Source organism: Carlito syrichta, unplaced genomic scaffold (genome assembly GCF_000164805.1).
Source record: "Carlito syrichta isolate Samal-C Ts95f unplaced genomic scaffold, Tarsius_syrichta-2.0.1 Scaffold314826, whole genome shotgun sequence".
Taxonomy (NCBI): Eukaryota; Metazoa; Chordata; class Mammalia; order Primates; family Tarsiidae; genus Carlito; species Carlito syrichta.
In genome coordinates this window covers 336,543-353,208 of record NW_007258922.1, presented here as the reverse complement: position 1 = coordinate 353,208, position 16,666 = coordinate 336,543, and the positions used below count along the sequence as shown (strand labels likewise).

Genomic DNA, 16,666 nt, shown 5'->3' with positions numbered 1-16,666 from the left:
TTGATTTATTGTAGAGATGAGGTCTTGCTGCCCAGGCGGGTCTCGAACTCGCAGGCTCAGACAATCCCCTCACCTCAGCCTCCCAAAGGCGCGGAATTACAGGCTGAGCCACCGAGCCTGGCTAATTTTTTTAAAAAGAAACCTAAACCTGTGCTTATTATGTATTGTGAATGTTAATTGTTTTAAATTTAGCTTTATTTATCAGTTTTGTATCATGATTATGCCTATATACCAAGTTTCCTTTGTTGTAATTCCAAATACTACAGGTTATAAATGCCTCCAGATAACACTAACTTTCCTTGTTTTCCCTAAACACCCCTTTCTTACTCACTTCCTTATACTCATACACAGATACCTCTCCCACAATCATGCTTTTTACCCAGAAGTTGCCAGAGAATACTCAAAGTTGTTCACATTGAAGGTGTGCCATGAGTTGTTTTAAAGACGTTTATTAAAACCAAAGTTATTTTTAAAAGAAACATCCGTTTTTGTACCATATTATACCGGTTACCATCAGAGACATCTAGAACAACAGTCCCATAAATAAGCTACTTATTAGAGCTTACTTTGTCCCTCCCCTGCACAAACTGAGCAGGAATTAGAGTATTTCGTTAAGACCTAGTCACATACCCACAATCTCAAGAGTACTCTGATATCACATCTCTTCATTCTTACCAAACACAGATTTGGGGTGGGGGGGAGAAGCAACTCACACCCTGAGCCATTAAGGAGAATGGCCTGAGGGGATTAACAGTTTGCTCAAGGCACAGCCTCTTAAATTGAGGAACTTGGAAATGTGGCCTGTGAAGGGAAAAGATAACTATGTCCCACTGACATATTTTACTTTGGAACTGTGATGTCACATCACAGTTCATTCAGGCCTCCAGAATGAGAAATCAGAAAAACACCATCTTGGGTTTACATGACCTCAATGTGTTTTCAATCGTTCTGATTCATGATTATGAAGAAGTAGTTTTAATACTCATGAAGTTGCTGATTAAAAACTGTTTTGTTTTATTTAAATATTCTCCCTAAAGCCACTGACAATTTTATAAAGACCACTTAACAAATCTAATGGGAAATCTTTATTTTATTGGTGGTGGATCCAGACTAGCATACTATTCTTTAAGTAAAACATGTTGTTTTTATATTGTCTCTTTGTTATATAGAATTATGTTTTTTGGTTTGGTTTGAGTCAGAGTCTCTCTGTTGTGGAGGCCTGGAGTGCAGTGGCACAATTATGACTCACCACAGCCTTGATCACCTGGACTCAGGTGATCCTTCTGACTCAGCCTCCCAAGTACCTGGCTGGGACTATAGGTGAGCACCATCATGCCCATGCCCTTTTTTTTTTTTTTTTAAATAGAGATAAGGTCTCACTATGTTGCCCAGGCTTGTCTCGAACTCCTGGGCTCAACCAATGCTCCCGAAGTGTTGGCATTTACAGGCATGAGCACCATGCTGGGCAATCAAGTTATGTTTGGATAAACATATTTTGATTCACAGTATTATCTGAATTAGTATAATGCTAATAAATATTAAGTCATAATCCACCATATTTCTAGATTTCTGGACTATAAGGACTTGTTCATGGAGTAGGAAAGGAGATTGTGTAGTACTGATCAATGTGATATAGTTCTCAGGAATTCAGAGAGAGCCAACATCTCTAAGCAAAGCAGCAGGGGTTGAAGACATTCGTGAACAAAGAATTTGTCTTTGTTAAGGGATAGGAGAATTCACAAAGGCAGTAAGTGTAGTTTCAAGCTAACATGATTCTAGCAATGGTTTTAAAATTCTACTTCTATCGAAAAGAGAAGTGGGCCAGAAAAGCTAAAAAGAATGACCCCAGTTTTCTGAAGCCATGGACACACTAAGGTTTCTTTTACATGTGCTGTGTCTAACCTATAGAGGCAGGAGAATGAAAATGAGCAGGGAGTAGGGATAAGACCAGAAGAGTGACTGAGATGTTTCATCTCCTCTAAGGATGGTGTCAAAGGAGATTTGAGTTTCAGAGATGTTGTAGTTTCCTCACTGCCAGCAGACCTCCATTCAGCATGCTCCAGCATGAACTGAAGGCACCCAGTCTGCTCTAGGAAGGGGAAAGCTGCCCTCGAAAAATGTTAATATAATGAAGTAAGCTTTGATTTAATCAGGATCTTTTTGTCAGCCTTTCAGTAGTTTCAGATGTCAATAAAATTAACATGCATGGATCATGTTTCATCAATGCTCAAACTGATAAGTGATTTAAACTTTATTTCACAAATGATATCTAGTTGTAATTTTATGCTCAGGAAGCAATTGATGGAAAACTCCTTCTTAAGGGTGTTCCATGTCTAGATTACAAAAAATCTAAATGTATAGTCCTTTGTTATAGTCTTTTGCCAGTGTATGTTGGCTGTTACTGCTTAAAAGTAAAATTAGACTTATTTTGATATCATCATCTAAGTAAGTCTTCAATTTTTTTTAAAGTGATCCCAGCTTAATAACTTCTGAATTACCTCCCATCCTTGAAAATGTTAGTGGACAGAGTTCTTGGGCAGAATAGTTTTTTGTTTATTTATTTGTTTGTTTTTGAGTTGGAGTCTCACTCTCCTGCCCAGGCTGGAGTGCAGTGGCACAATTACAGCTCCCCACAGCCTCGACCTCCCGGGCTTGGGCAATCCTTCTGCCTCAGCTCCCAAGTAGCTGGGACCACATGCATGTGCCACCACGCCTGGCTAACTTTATTTTATTTTTTAAAATTTTTTTTGTAGAGATGAAGTCTCACTGTGTTGCCTAAGCTGGCCTAGAAATGCTGGGCTCAAGTGATCCTCCCGCCTTGGTCTCCGAAAGTGCTGGGATTACAGGCATAAGCCACCACACACCCTGCCGCAACATAGTTTTTAGGAAAATGTCTCATTTGGGTTAGCCCCTCATTATTCTATAGTTTTCCTGTCTAGAACATTGCAGGGTAGTCAGTGACCCCATCTTATAAGACCAGATGCAGATGTGAATATTCAAAATTCAAAGCTCATTCTTCTCCCTCCAAGTTGGTGGTACTTACATAAGGCCCTACTCTTCCCCACTGACCTGTTGAGCTCTTTCAGAATATGTGAAGCATTTTTAAGAAGTAGATGTTCAAATGAGTGTATGTAACTTTGGAGGGAGTCAGATCAATTCTTTATTTTTTTACTTTTTTACCACGGCTGTGTGGGACTCTGTCTTCAGAAATCGAGGGATATGATCAATTTTCCCTTGACACCAAACCTCATATGCTTCCCTAAACAAATTTCCTTATCTCTTATAATATCAACTTTATAGGATCATCATAATTAAAAGACATTCTCATCTGGTAAGTATTAATAGTAGCTCCTCCATTATCATTTTCAACATCGTTGTTGTTGTTCCTTATTAAACCAGAAAAAAACTTAGAATTTTTTTATTTCACCCATCCTGATTTCATGACACAGGTGAAGAAATGTATGAAATTCTTATTCAGCATTGGGCATTTTCTGTATGTTATTTTATTTAATCCACAGAAAGTTTTGAGAAGTAGATAAGACTATCTTCTATTTATAAATCAGGAAACTAAGACCTAAAATGGATAGTTTATAACATCATGTAGATACAGATTGAATATCCTTTATACAAAATGCTTGCGACCAGAAACCTTTTGGATTTGGGGGTTTTTGTGTGTGTGTGTTTTGGAATATTTGCAGATATATAACCGATTAAGTATCTCTAATCTTTTTTATTTTAAAAACGTGGGGTATAATTCAGGGTTAGGTATATATGTCATCACTGTACAGGTAAAGTGTGGGTACCCTTACTGCTGTTATGTGTACCACCATACACACACCCTCCAGCACTGTCCCACTACTGCCAATCCCTTTCTTATAGTATTATGATAAATATTCAGGGTCCGCTTATGAGTTGAGTACATGCGGTACTCAGATCTTGCTTTCTGTGATAAATGACTGAGTATCATAGATTCTAATTCCATCCATCTAATCTTAAAAATCTGAAATCTGTAACGCTCCAATAAACATATGTTTGTGTGTGTGTGTGTGTCGGAATCTCACTCTCTCTCCCCAGCTGAAGTGTAATAGCAAGATCATAGCTCACCACAACTTCAACCTCCTGGCCTCAAGTGATCCTTCCTTCCACTTCAGCCTCCCAAGTAGCTGGGACTTCAGGCATGCACCACAACACCTAGTTAAGTTTTAACTTTTTTTTTATAGAGATGAGATCTCACTATGTTGCCTAGGCTGGTCTCAAACTCCCGGGCTCAGGCAATCCTCCTGTCTCGTCCCTCCCAAACTGCTGGGAGTACAGAAGTGAGTCACCGTGCCTGGCCCTGCATTAGTGCTTTTTAACAATTTCCCCATCCACGTGCACCTAAACACAGAGGAGAGTGGGACATGTGGAGGTTAGCCCAACGTGTATGACCCCATCTTAGAACTTCTTTAGAGTCTTGGAGTTAGCTTTAAAATGAATATAAACTTTGCATTCTATTCCCTTGTCTGAAGAGAAAGATTTCCCACCAAGACCTTCAGCTGAATTGATGATCCAAATCTGTCCTCTGGCTTTGTAAACATCCATTTGAGGAGCTCAGCGACTTACCCCTGCCACTCTGTAACATTCACTTTTCAGTCATGTTTCTCTGTACGCTCTGGCCGACCCCCTCCCCAGTCTGGGGGAAGTGAATCCCCCTTTGCTCTCTCTCTCTCTCTCTCTAATCTACTTTCTAAATAAAGTATATTTTCCAATCTAAAAAAAAAAAAAAAAAAAAAGATTCACTTCTCTTCATAGAGGCTGAAGAGCTTGCTGCTGGTTTTCATTTCTGTTTACCATTGTTGTTGTTGTTTCGTTTTGTTTTTTAACATGAAGATTTGAAGTGCTATTCTATGAAGTTTGATCCAGCGATAACTTGGTGATTCTGTTTCAGATCTCTATCCCAGCTTTCTCGGTAACCCTAATAAAGAAAACCAAAACTGCGCTGCTGGTGCCAAATGCCCTGATTATTGCGACGGTCACAGACAGGGTGAGTACGCAGCAAAGCAAGGGCACCTTTGCTTTTTCCTCCTGGTCTGGGCTCTGTTGCCTGAGGGGTCTCTTGCCGAGGACTAAGACTCTGAACCAAAAATATCATCATCTCCTATGGTGAAACAGAAGATAGCGTACAAGACTAACTTTTAAAATTATAACCTGTAGACATTTATATAATATTGTTTCTCCTCACGAGGTGATTTATTTATTCTAATATAATTGTTGCCAATTTTGTATCTCCTGCTGACTTAATTATATTTGCCTGACCAAGGTCAAAAAAACAAAATTCTTTCCCAATTTTTCTTTCTCTAATATCTGTTAGGTCAGGCTAAACTAATATATTCAGTTCCTTTGATAATATTTAAGGAGAAGAAAAAAAAACAAGAACAGGTCAGGAGAGGTGACTTGTGTAATCACAGCACTTTGGGAGGCCAAGGTGGGAGAATTGCTTGAGACCAGCCTGGGCAATACAGTGAGACCGTGTCTCTTCAAAAAAAAATCAAAATTATTAGCTGAACATGGTGGCACACACCTTAGTTTCGGCGAGTTGGGAGGCTGAGGTGGAAAGATCACCTGAGTCCAGGAGGCTGCCGTGAGCTATGATCATGCTACTGCACAGCAGCCTGGATGACAGAGTGAGACCCCAACTCAATGGGAAAAAAAAGAAAGAAAGAGAAAAAGGACGACATTATTGATAGGGTGAGACAACATGATAGTGCCTGGGGTGGGGATGGCCGGCCTCCCCATAACCTCACATCTAGAGCCATTCCAGACACATAAAACGTGTGCTAGCCCTGCAATTGCAACTGTAGGATCAGACCCTGGACCTTCTTTACTACCTTTCTTCTATACAGAAATTCTAGAACTCTCATTGACTTTTGGGCTATACCAGACATATACAATCAAATATATTTGCATTGAAAGTGGCATTTATTTAAGCTTGGCAGAAAAGAGAAACTGGAATTGTCTGTTACTCCTTTTTCACTTGAAATTATTTTTAACCTTTTACCTTCTAAATCCATGATAGCATAAAAACTACATTTCGTGTGTGTGTGTGTGTGTGTGTGTGTGTGTGTGTGTGTGTGTGTGTGTGTTGGGTCTCACTGTTACCCAGGCTGGAATGCCATGGCACAATCACAGGTCATCATAGTATTGGACTTCCTGGGTTCAGACGATCCTTCAATCTCAGCCTGCTGAGTAACTGGGACTACAGGTGTGTGCCCCCATGCCCAGCTGTTTTTTTATTTTTTGTAGATACAAGGTCTCACTATGTTGCCTAGACTGATCTCAAACTCTTGCACTCAATCAATCCTCTCGCCTCAACCTCCCAAAGTGCTGGGATTACAGGTGTGAGCCACCACTCCTGTCCTCTACATTACATTCTAACCATACTAGAAAACATGAGGGGAGAAGAAGAGAGAAGGGAAGATAAAAGAGGCTATTCTAATAAGCTAGAAAATATGTTTATTTCTATAGTGGAATTTTATATATGTATATATATAAATATGTCAGTATATATTTATACTTGATATATATACTTGATAGTCAACAGGCATCAGGTACTTACTCCCTGGCAGGCATACACTAAATGTTTTTCTTATATTATTTATTCTATACCACCACCCTGTAAGGGATAAATATTGTTAAGAAAACTGAAGGTAAGAGGGGTTAAGCAATTTTCCCAGTGTTACCAACTTAGTGTCAGAGCCAAAATTTGCAACTGGGTCTATCTAATGCCAGAACCCACAATGTTAATTATTTTGGAATGTAGTACTTACTTGGTAATTATTTAAGTTCTCTGGTGAATGAGAAGGATAATCACAAACTCATGAAAAGGGAGTCTGAAAGGTTCTATGGCTTAAGTAGATAGAGAAAGAGTGGGTTTTTCTATTTTCTGAATGTATTGTTTATGGGAATATTGTTTTTCCATATGTCATTTGTTTTAAATGTATTTGCCTAGCTTTGATTTTAGTCCTTTCCCATAGCTCACTTATAAGCACCACTAGAAAATCTCCATATTTGTACAAAAAAGAATGTAGAAGTGGCATGAAAAAAAAATTAGCTAGTTAGAGCCACTGGGAAGTTTTCAGTGAGAATCTAGGTCAAAGTAGAGAAAGCAGACCCTCAGGAATCGTTAAATACCTTTAAAAACAAAAACAGGGAGAGAGACTTTAAAGCACATCTAGCAAATGCCACTAGCCTTTGTTTTAACGTCCAGGTCTTTTTTTCTCTCTGCTTGTTTGTGGCACCAGTGTTAGGGCTTTGGAGCCTTCATTCTGCCCTACATTTCTTCAATACCCTTCAGTTGGGCTTGGGGACTTTGTTGCTATGGTGGGGGAATGTGTTTGCTTTATTCCAAAAGCAGAATAAAAAATGAATCTTTGGGTCAGAGGAATGAGATTATAGACCAGAGAATGGCCCACTTTGTTTGAAAATGAAAAAGCTATGAACAGATACTTTTTTGAACTCTGGACTCTCACTTCTCATCAGGCAGTGTCTGTTAATAATTATTCTGTCTTGTTTTTCAGTACATATTTGTCTCCTTACTCTCCAGAGATTCAACTTACAAACTACTAAAATCTATCTGTGGACACTTAGAAGTGAGTATGACATCCCTGAGCATCGTTCATTACCTCTCTTCTGTATTTATTTTTCTTTTTGAGTCGATGCCTCACTCTTCACCCAGTCCAGTAGCACAATTACCACAGCCTTGACCTCCTGGGCTCAGGCAATCCTTCTGCCTCAATCTCCTAAGTAGCTGGAACTATAGGCATGTGCCACCACACCCAGCTAATCTCTTGTATCTTATGGTTTCGTAGTTGATCTTGTTTATCATTTTGTCCCAATAATTTCAGAATACGAGTGTTGGTAACAGCCCCAACCCATCTTCTGCTGAAAACAGTTTCCGGGCAGATCGCCCTTCATCTCTGCCTCTGGTAAGTTGCCTACATGACTATCTAAACGTGAAAGAAAGAGAACATGTCATAAAATTACACTTGTGCTTACACTATGACCAGGGTGTGGGAAAAACATAGAACCAGAATATTTGAGGCATAGTTGAAGAAACAGGGTATATCTGTCCTGAAGATTTGTCCTGTAAAAGAAAAGAAACACAATGGCAGACTGTGTTGGTGAGTGACTCAGTCACTGAAGGCATTTATAAATTCCTGCTCTGTTTGCTTGTCAGCATTGTTTTAGAGGAATTCACAAATTGATTTGAGGTAGGACTGAATCATCCCACAAATCGTCAAAAGTCTTCTACATTCAGGGCACCATGCTAGTGAACACAGTCAGATTCCAAGAAAAATCAAGACTGACTCTTGCCTTCAGAGACTTTACAACTAAAAAGTGAAGACAAGGCATACTCAGAACTAACTGTGAAAAAAGAAAACTACAGTGCCCAAGCAACAGGTAGAGACTGTTTGATTCCCTTAGACTAGTACACTATAGAGTCAGCCTCGAGTGGGAAGTAACTCCCCTCTTGTATAAGATTTGTACCTACAATGGTATAATGTTTTCCCAAGAGAGTTCTAACCATATCATTCACATGATTATTCCCAACTTGATTATTACTAAATATTCACCTTTAGTGAAGCAGTATGAGCCCATAATTTCAACCTCTCCTACAAACATTTTTTGAGAGCTGTTAGGAAATAGTGGGATTGAGGCCATTGCCTTGCTGAGCTATGGTGTGGTCATGTGCTCATTGAGCTATGGCCAGGTCATGTTTTCTTAAGCTTTGGCCCATTCCCCTACCTTGGGGAGGTGAATCTCCTCTTTTCTCTCTCTCTAATTCACTTTCTAAATAAACTATATTTTCTAATCTAAAAAAAAGAAAGAAAGAAATAGTGGGAATAGCCAAAAGGCGGGAAAAACTCTAATGTTCATCAATTGATGAGAGGATTTTTAAAATGTGGTATATCCATGCAATGAAATATTATTTGGTCATAAAAAGGAAATGAAGAATTGATACATGCTGTGACATGACTGGACTTTGAAAACATTTTGCTAAGAAAAATAAACCAGACTCAAAAGGCCACAGGTTATATGATTCCCTTATATCAAATGTCCTGAACAGGCAATCCATAGGGACAGAAAGTAAATTAGTGGTTGTCAGAGAATGGAGTGAGGGAGAAATTGAGAGAGGCTACTAATGGATATGGGGATTTTTGGGGGGTGATGGAAATATTCTGGACTAAGATAGTGGTAATGGTTGCACAACATTGTAAATATTCTAAAATCACTGAAGTATACACTTTAAAATGAATTTTATGTTATATGAACTTCATCTCAATTTTTTTTTTAAATCTACTTTAAAAGTAGTGGAAAGCAGTACAAAATACAACTAAATATGTATGATTTGGAATCCAACATACCTGGTTTTAAATCTGGGCTCCACCCAGCTGTGTTATGTCATCAGGCAAGCAGTCAACTACTTTGATTCAGTTTCTTCACCCACTGAAATGCCAAACTCAAGATGAAGATTAAATGCATACTGCCTGGTGATACATGACAGGCACTCAATACCTCATTAGATTGAAGATATTTGAATTTTGCCATTTCTTTCCCTTATAAGTTATTGCATAAAATTGAAATGACTGTTGAGATGAACAAAAGACAGCTAGTTCAAAGTGAAAGACTGATAATTTGCTTACAAAATGAGCTGCTTCTTCACTTGGCAGCTAACTAAATTGTTTAAAGCTCAGCCTAATTGTACCTTCACCAGGACATTTTTAATGACACTATTTGTCTCCTCAGTTCTTAACCACTTTGAGGGAACCAATAGAATAAAAAGTAAAGCATCTCTGCTTTTTCCCTTACTCGTACTCTGTCGTCTTTCTGAAAATTAAAGGTAATATCACTGACCCTATTTGGATTTAGTTGAGGGAAGACAAAAAAGTTAAAACTTTCTTTCCAGGGTCTACTTTGCTAGAGCCATTTTTTTCTTTTCTGTTTCTAATACTCTTTTTTAAAACTATAATTCAGTAATAACTTTTTCTCTGTCTGCATATTCAAACTTGGATTTAGAACTTTCTGTTCACTTTTGTCTTTCCCTGTGTCTGTTACATTGTTTTTCTCATTACACAGTGCTAATGAGACCTCTCCAGCCTCACAACGGAAGTCTTTCAATCATCAGCATCCTGGGATTTTTTTTCTAGTTTTGTTATTTCAAACAAGTTGGCCCCTTTGTTGGCAGAATTCTAACTCCAGAACAATCTCAGTTTCGGTAACCAGATACTCCATGAGCTGGTTGGACAATCCCAGTAGTGTGGGGTACTCCTCCCTTCTTTGCTGTATTTTATAGGTGAGGCGTAGGTGAAAGGGCTGGGAGGTACAAAGGCCTGCCTGTTTAATAAGGGAAAATTGTCTTCTCTTCATTTCATTGTTTCCTTTCAGGATTTCAATGATGAATTCTCAGACCTGGATGGTGTGGTTCAACAAAGAAGGCAAGACATGGAAGGCTACAGTAGCTCTGGATCTCAAACTCCAGAATCTGAGAACTCTCGAGGTTTGGGAAATGGTTGTGTTTTGACTAAAATTTAATTCCCCACAAAATATCCTCATATCACCCCCTTGAAAACAAGAAAACAAAAATCAAAAAACCTTTGTCTTCATAGTTAACAATTGGGAAGGAACCCAGAGAAGGGGTAACTTGAAAGTTCAAGGGAAAGGAATTGCTGGGGGATAAATATGGATTTCCTTTTATACATATTTAACAGAAGTCTCTTACGTAGACATAATATTGGGGTGGTTGAGAGAGATAAACATGTATTTTCTTACCTCTTATTTCAGTAATATTAATTGTTCTAGCAAAATCATCCTTGTGAGTTGGCTAGGAGACGAAAGACTGTCCTTATTTAATCGTATTGCTTTTTTACTTAATTATTCCATTTCAATCCTCCACCACCACAACCAACTCGTGAGAAGATTCGTTTATATTCTTTTGTTGGTGGTGGTGTTGATGTGGGGTCTCACTCTGTCATCCAGGCTGGAATATAGTGACACAATCACAGCTTACCGCAGCCTTGATCTCCTGGCTCAAGCAATCTTCCCTCCTCGCCTCCCAAAGCATTGGGATTACAGGCATTAGCCACCATGCCTGCCATTTATATTCTTGACCATTAGGCATGTTTAAGGGATTTGTTTGCTTTGTGTTTAATCCTAGTCTTTAAACATATTGGAGAGAAAACTTACCCAGGTCCATTTTGGCTTGGTAGATTTCCATGTGACAGAGTCACAGACAGTTCTGAATGTCTCCAAGGGAGAAGCAAAACCAGCTCGAGCAGATGCCCATGTGAACAGAGTACCTGAAGGAAAAGGCAAGAGTCTCCCTGCACATGGTAAGGAATTGACTTTTTTTTTTTTTTTTTTTTTGAGAGGAGCTGAAGATTTCTGCTTGTAAGTTTTATTTTATTTTATTTATTTTTTGAGTCAGAGTCTCCTTCTATTGCTCAGGCTGGAGTGCAGTGACACATTCACAGCCTTGACCTGCTGGGTTCAGGCAATCCTTCTGCCTCAGCCTTCCAAATAGCTGGAACGACAGGCACATACCACCAGGTCCAGCTACTTTTTTGTTTATTGTAAAGACGAGTTCTCATCATGTTGCCCAGGCTGGTCTTGAACCCGTGGACTCAGGCAATCTCTTGCTTCTGCCTTCCAAAGTGCTGGGATTACAGGCATGAGCCACTGCACCCAGGCTTTGTAACTTTTATTTTATTTTATTTTTTTTGAGTTGGAGTCTCACTCTGTCACCCAGACTGGAGTGCAGTGACCGCTCCCGGCCACCGCAGCCTCGACCTGCTGGGTTCAGGCGATCCTTCTGCCTCAGCCTTCCAAGTAGCTGGAACTACAGGCGTGCGCTACCACGCCCGGCTGATTTTTGATTTATTGTAGAGATGAGGTCTTGCCAGGTTGCCCAGGCAGGTCTCGAGCCCACGGGCTCACGCAATCCACTCACCTCAGTCTCCCAAAGCACTGGGATTACAGGCTGAGCCACCGAGCCCGGCTGGCTTTGTAACTTTTAAAGGCTGCCTGTGTTTCACTTTATGACTATCTTTCATATTCCCCTCCTGTTATAGGTCTTTGCATATTAATACACTTATTCATTCCACAAACAGTACTCAGTTCTGTGCTTTGCAGTGGGGGATACAAAGATGAATAACATTCGTGGAGGTCACTTCATTATTTGGAATATGTGACAATATGTTTCAAAAATTGCTGGTAAAACTCAAATTATTGATTTCTTACTATTCAATAGCTAGTTACTGGTTATGCTGGTAAGAGAGCAAGGATAATGTTATATTGTTCACCACTGACTTCAACACAATATTTGACACAGAGAAGGCTCTTGATAAATATTTAATGAAACATGTTGGAAAGAATTGTAGCTATTGTTTAAAATGACAACTGGAAGGCTTCAGTTAGTATTTTCTCTGATTTCTTTCACCTGAGAATAATAACCTCTCTCAAGTACCTCTTCCTCATAGGGAGGGATATTGCCGGATGAAGGAAACATGCTGTGGTTCTAAACAGTTGCTTTTTGTTTTCTACCCACTAGGTCAATCAGAAACTGTTGGAATCTTACATAAAGTCAAGTCTCAGAAATGTCCAACGCTCCACCATATTCTTATAGTCTATGCCGTTGTGTAAGTAAATGAAAGTACTATGAGTGACTTAAGAAAATGATTCTCTAATGTGACCCAAATCTTTTCTTTGACAATTTCTGTCTCCTACTTCAACAAAATTTTTCTTAGATCACATCAGTTTTCGTGATTGTGCCATGCCCAGCAGAGGACAAGTTCTAAGAGATACTGTTAGTTGGGAAATTGCTCCATGGATTATAAAGCATCGTTATTTTTATTTATTTTTCTATTATTTTTTATTTTTTAATTGACATATAACTGTACATCTTTATGGGGTACATAGTGATATTTCAATACATATACTGTATAGTGATCTGATAAGGGTAGTGCATATCCATCATCTGCATCATTTCTTTGTATTGGGAACATTCTATATCCTCCTTATATCTACTTGAAGCCATAATATATTACTAACTCTAGTTATCCTACAGTGATACAGAAAACTAGAACTTATTCTAGCTTTAACTTTGTTTTCCCATCTGTCCATGCCCTCTGGACAGAGGCCAAACCTACCTTAAAATATCAGTCTTATCCTCTTTACTGAAAACGTAAGCAATAACTTTTTTAACTTCCCCATCAGCTTTCAGTGTATAACCAGTTGTTCTTCTGAAAATAGCCTGACCCAGTTCCAGACTGTTCTTCATGACCAAGGAGGTTATGCCCTGTCTGGTTCCCAGATAAAATAGGGATTTTGTGAGTCATCAGAGAACAAAATGGGCACTCTCTGTCCAGATCTTCTAGCAGAGAACTACAGTATGGTAAAGGAGGAGGAGGACTGGCTTGGTACTCCAACTTGGGTCTGGCCTTGACTTATTCTACCTATTAGAATGACCGTTATTTGCAAATTGAGAACCTTGGGCAAAAGGATTTTAGGTCTCCTTCTAGGCTGTAAAGTTTTATGACAAGACTGTTTACAAAGGACCTTTTTAATGTCTCTTTTGCCAAGTTACTTTGGAAAGTGCCTTGCCTCAAGTGTACATTAGGTCCAGACCATTAACCTATTTGAATTTTCTCTTTTATCCCTCTCCAGTGTCTGTGCACTAATCATCTCGACCTTCTACATGAGATACAGAATTAATACTCTGGAGGAACGGCTGGGGTCACTAACCTCCGTTGTGGACACCCATAATACTGAGTAAGACAATTCCCTCCAGTGCTGTCATCTGCTTACTATTCAAATTAGTAGAATAAATGATTTGAGCTTAGTATACTTCTTGGCAAACATTAATTGGGGAAACATTCCGTATGACACACTTTGTTAAGCATGTATGTGGAAAGTGAAGAGGTAGGAATGTCCTAGAAATGAATGACCTAACCTGCACTATTTTGGAGTTACTGTCATATTGCCAGTAATATGACAAGAAACAAGCCTAGTTTGACATTACCTTGTTCTATTATTCTAAGATGCCATTGCAACCTTGCCCCGTTTATTAAACTATCCAAGTTTATCTTAGTAAAATGGCAGTCAGTCAAGATATTCATAGAAAAGAACCAAGTCAAATAAGTCATCACATTTTATTATATATAACTTTTTACATTAAATCAGTTATTTACAAAACTCTTGGCCATTATAAAGATCCATGTGACTAGTAATTAGTTGGATGTATCTGTGAAGAGTTGTCATCAGTCGTTTTTTTAACATGCCTGACCTAACTAAATTTTTTCAGACGTAGAGCTCTTTTCTTTAAGCCCTTTTACATGAAGATTTTGACATATTGCCTAAAAGGTGAAATCAATTATTCCATGTTAGAAAGTGTACATAAGGTATGGTGACTCAGACCTGTAATCCCAGTACTTTGAGAGGCCAAGGTGGGAAGATTGTTTGAGCCCAAGAGTTTGAGACCAGCCTAGGCAACATAGCGAGACCTCATTTCTGCAAAAAGTTCAAAAAATTAGCCAGATGTGGTGGCATGCATCTGTAGTTCCAGCTACTCAGAAGGCTGAGGTAGAAGGATTGCCTGAGCCCAGGAGGTTGAGGCTGCAGTTAGTCACAACTGGGCCACTGTACTTCCAGCCTAGGCAATAGAGTGAGACCCCAACCCCCAGCTCCCCCCCCAAAAAAAGAAAAGAAAGAGTATATTTAGCCCAAGTTTTAAAATTAGAGCTATTCCTTTGCAGAGTATCTACCATATGCTAAAGACTATTAGAATGGATACATACACATATAAGGACTGGCACAGTGGCTTACCCCTGTAACCAAGGCAGGAGGATCGCTTGAGGCCAAGAGTTTGAGACCAGCATGGGCAACATAGTGAGACCCTGTCTCTACTTAAAAAAAAAAAAAAAAAGCATGGATACATACAGGCTAAACAATTTTCCTCATTACATTTTTTCCATAACCTTTTCAGAGAGTTGTTCTTCCCATTTCACATATGAGAAAACTGAGACCAGGAAAAATAATTAGCGTAATGTCTTACTGTTTGTAATGGAATCAGGAATCACATGCAAGTCTATATATCTACAAAGAACATGTGCTTCCCAGTCCATCAGTGGCTCTCAAACTTTAATATGCATGAGACTACTCTAGAGGGCTTTTTATAACAAATTACAGTGTTTATTCCCAGAGTTTCTGATGTAGTAGGTCTGGGATGGAGCCTGAGAACTTGCACTTTTAGCAGGTTTCCAGGTGATGCTGATGGTGTTGTTATTGACTCTCTACTTTGAGAAATGCTGTGCTATACTACCGGGAATCTTTCTTTCCTCTCTAAGAATAACAGGTTAAGGCTTGTTCTGTGGCTTATATGTAGGCTTGTATACAAGTCATTTATGAACCACAAATATACATTTGAACCAATAAAATAGAGAAGCCTAATAAACAGTTTGGAAAAGACTTATACCCTGCCCTTACTCTCTCCCATCTCATTCAGATTGTTAATACACTTAGAGGTAAGATGTGAACTAGATTATTGCAAACTATTAGCTCACAATCAAATAAGGAATGGATTTAATTAGGAAAATAGAGCACATATCCTGTTATCATTTGCTTGATGATGATGAGAGGAAATTCCATTAACAGAAAGCAAATGGAATATTCATTCTGCTGTTGAAACAATCAACCCAGGAAGAATTAAATCTGAAAAATAACCATTGAAAGGAGAAATCACAAAGATCACATATGACTTGAGCTCAGGGAACACCCATGATGGGAAGGTCTATTACTGAAGCACTGTTCTAGGACCTAGGCTTTCTAGTACCTTACTTCCTTCAGGGTCATCTATACTACCACCCAGATGTCTAAATCCATACATGTAATCTGAGTCATCAGTTACTAAAGAGCCATGGCCTTGAATCCATATATATATTATCAGCTTTGTAACATATTAACAGCCTGTAGATTGTAGACTCCTCAGTGGGACTGCTGTCCCCCAGATTCCTAGCCAAGTGGTGAAAACATAGCTGTTACTCAGAATCTCATGTGGATAAATCAGTTCAGTTCTTTGGGCGCTGGGTTGCTCGTCTAGTGAATCAGGGATTTAGATTCAATTTCCATGGGTAAACATAAAGAAGATACTATTTGTGTATTCTTTAGCAAAAAGGATACACTAGAAAACAGAAAAAGCACTAATTACTTTCTTTTTTTTTTCTTTTTTTTTTTGAGTGGTGTCTCACTGTCACCCAGGCTAGAGTCAACGCAGCCTCGACCTCCTGGGCTCAGATGATCCTTAAGCCTCAGCCTCACCAGTAGCTGGGACTACAGGCGTACACCACCACAGTTTTTTAAAAATTTTTTTGTAGAGACAAGGTCTTGCTATATTGCCCAGGCTGCTCTCAAACTCCTGGGCTCAAGCAATCCTCTAGACTCAGCCTCCCAAAGTGCTGGGATTACAGGCATGAGCCACTACACCCAGCTAGCAAGATTTAGATAATCATTAGTAATTTACCAAGTGCTTATATCTCAAAAGTGAACCCTATATAAAATAATTAGGCCAGGCTCAGTGGCTAAGCCTGTAATCCCAGCACTTTGGGAGGCTGAGGCGAGTGGATTGCCTGAGCCC

At 39.1% G+C, this 16,666-nt stretch overlaps 1 protein-coding gene across 6 annotated transcripts in view; it reads left to right on the top strand.

The window, feature by feature from the left end:
* GRAMD2B (GRAM domain containing 2B) overlaps nucleotides 1-16,666 on the top strand; it is a 126,451-nt gene that overhangs the window by 103,412 nt on the left and 6,373 nt on the right. For all 6 annotated transcript variants that reach the window (XM_021705922.1, XM_008072038.1, XM_008072036.1 and 3 more), the window contains 7 exons: nucleotides 4,928-5,023; nucleotides 7,557-7,628; nucleotides 7,884-7,964; nucleotides 10,426-10,537; nucleotides 11,247-11,369; nucleotides 12,587-12,674; nucleotides 13,702-13,806. In XM_021705922.1, coding sequence (XP_021561597.1) covers nucleotides 4,928-5,023; nucleotides 7,557-7,628; nucleotides 7,884-7,964; nucleotides 10,426-10,537; nucleotides 11,247-11,369; nucleotides 12,587-12,674; nucleotides 13,702-13,806 — 677 coding nt within the window. The remainder of the gene's footprint in view (nucleotides 1-4,927; nucleotides 5,024-7,556; nucleotides 7,629-7,883; nucleotides 7,965-10,425; nucleotides 10,538-11,246; nucleotides 11,370-12,586; nucleotides 12,675-13,701; nucleotides 13,807-16,666) is intronic.